Source organism: Salvelinus sp. IW2-2015, unplaced genomic scaffold, assembly GCF_002910315.2.
Source record: "Salvelinus sp. IW2-2015 unplaced genomic scaffold, ASM291031v2 Un_scaffold5188, whole genome shotgun sequence".
NCBI classification, from domain to species: Eukaryota; Metazoa; Chordata; class Actinopteri; order Salmoniformes; family Salmonidae; genus Salvelinus; species Salvelinus sp. IW2-2015.
Genome location: NW_019946454.1, coordinates 40,162 through 41,760, shown reverse-complemented (window position 1 = coordinate 41,760; position 1,599 = coordinate 40,162). Strand labels below are relative to the sequence as shown.

Genomic DNA, 1,599 nt, shown 5'->3' with positions numbered 1-1,599 from the left:
TGGAGAATGACCCCCGTTTCTCCTCCTCCTCCTCCTCCTCCTCCCCCACCTCCTCCCGTGTGGTCGTTTTTAGGTGCGATGCGGCGGTATCCAGGAAAGCCCAGGGAGCCCCCTCTAGAGGCACGGGCCAGGGAGTGCAGGCCCAGGCTGGAGCGCTGGAAGTCCAGAGAAAACGGGTCTGGAAACCCCCCTCCTCCCCTGGGGTTTCCCAGCCCGTCATGCAGGGGACGCAGGAAGAGCGAATCGGCGTCTGTAGAGAATCCCCCGAGACCGTCGCCACCCAGCAGGTGCAGGTGGTTGGCCGACCCGGGACGGAGCATCGAGGCGGAGTTATTGGTCCCAGAGTGTTCCGGGCTCAGCAGGAAYCGATGTGCCGCTGCCATCGCCTCGCCGGTTGTCGTGTTGAGGTCGTCGTCCCCGGCATCGACCCCCGCCCCTCCGCTTCCAAAGACCTTGGCGCCGAGGAAGCTAGAAATCCTAAAACCAGACTTCCCATCGAGATGGCTACTAGAGCCAAAACCACCTCCACTCCCCCCACCAAGACCTCCTTTCAGCAGGAGCTGGGAGCTGGGCCGGAGAGGCTGTTGGTCGCTGCTCTGTGGGCTCAGTTCTACCTTCTCCTCCTCTCCTCCTCCTCTTCCTCTACCTCCTCCAGGTCCCAGCTGGTCGCTACCCTGGATGGTGATGTCATCAGCTGGCTCTGGGGAGCTCAGAGGCTCACACTTGACCACCACCTGGAGGAGAGGAGGAGAGAAGGAGATGAGGAGAGGAGATAGGAGGAGAGAAGATGAGAGAGAAGAGGATTAGAGGAGAGGAGTGAGAAGAGGAGAGAGGAGATAGAAGAGGAGAGGAGAGGAGTGAGAAGAGGAGAGAAGGAGAGAGGAGAGGAGGAGAGAGGAGAGAGAAGGAGAGAGGAGAGAGAAGGAGAGAGGAGAGATACAGACATGAAGGAGGACAACAGGACATGACCCATCACTTCCTACAAGGTTGGGTTCAAACCCTTTATTTAACCAAAATAAAGCATGAATTACGGCTCGACAGTTGTTTCATACATTGCATTAGGGGAAGTATTCGTCCCCAAAGACACCCTATAACCTGAGCTATGAGCCCTGGACTAAAGTAGTGCACTATAGAGGGAATAGGGCTCTGGACTAAAGTAGTGCACTATAGAGGGAATAGGGCTCTGGACTAAAGTAGTGCACTATAGAGGGAGTAAGGGGTTATTCGGGATGCAGGTTAAGTATTTCCTGGTAAAATGTTATTACCTGTCCCTGTTGCTCCCGTACTTCCTCCTCCTCCTCCTCTTCCTCAGTTATCTTCACCTCCACCCCATCACCATGGTGACTCCCTCCATCCAGGGACTCCTTCCCCACACCCCCCTCCTCCGCCATCCCTTGCTCCTCCCCTTCGCAGCGTCCGCTGTCCGATTGGCTGGGCATCTGGGAGTCATCCTGGGATACGCCCCTTACTAGGCCGGTGATCTCCCCGTCCAGTCTGGTCTCCTCCCCCGTCTTGTGGGAGTCGGGGGAGAGTAGTCCCGCTTCCTCATCCCCGTGGGGTCCGGAGGGGCGGGGCCTCTGCCTGGGCCTGTCCTCAGAT

The 1,599-nt window shown here is 57.8% G+C and overlaps 1 protein-coding gene across 1 annotated transcript; it reads right to left on the bottom strand.

The window, feature by feature from the left end:
- Positions 1-11: 11 nt before the first annotated feature.
- LOC112078053 (zinc finger and BTB domain-containing protein 5-like) lies at positions 12-1,598 on the bottom strand (the record flags this gene model as incomplete). The annotated part of the gene is made up of 2 exons (XM_024144409.2): positions 12-734; positions 1,266-1,598. Coding segments are annotated over 2 exons (1,056 nt in total), but the record flags the coding sequence as incomplete, so codon positions are not given.
- Between the last annotated feature and the right edge of the window lies 1 nt (position 1,599).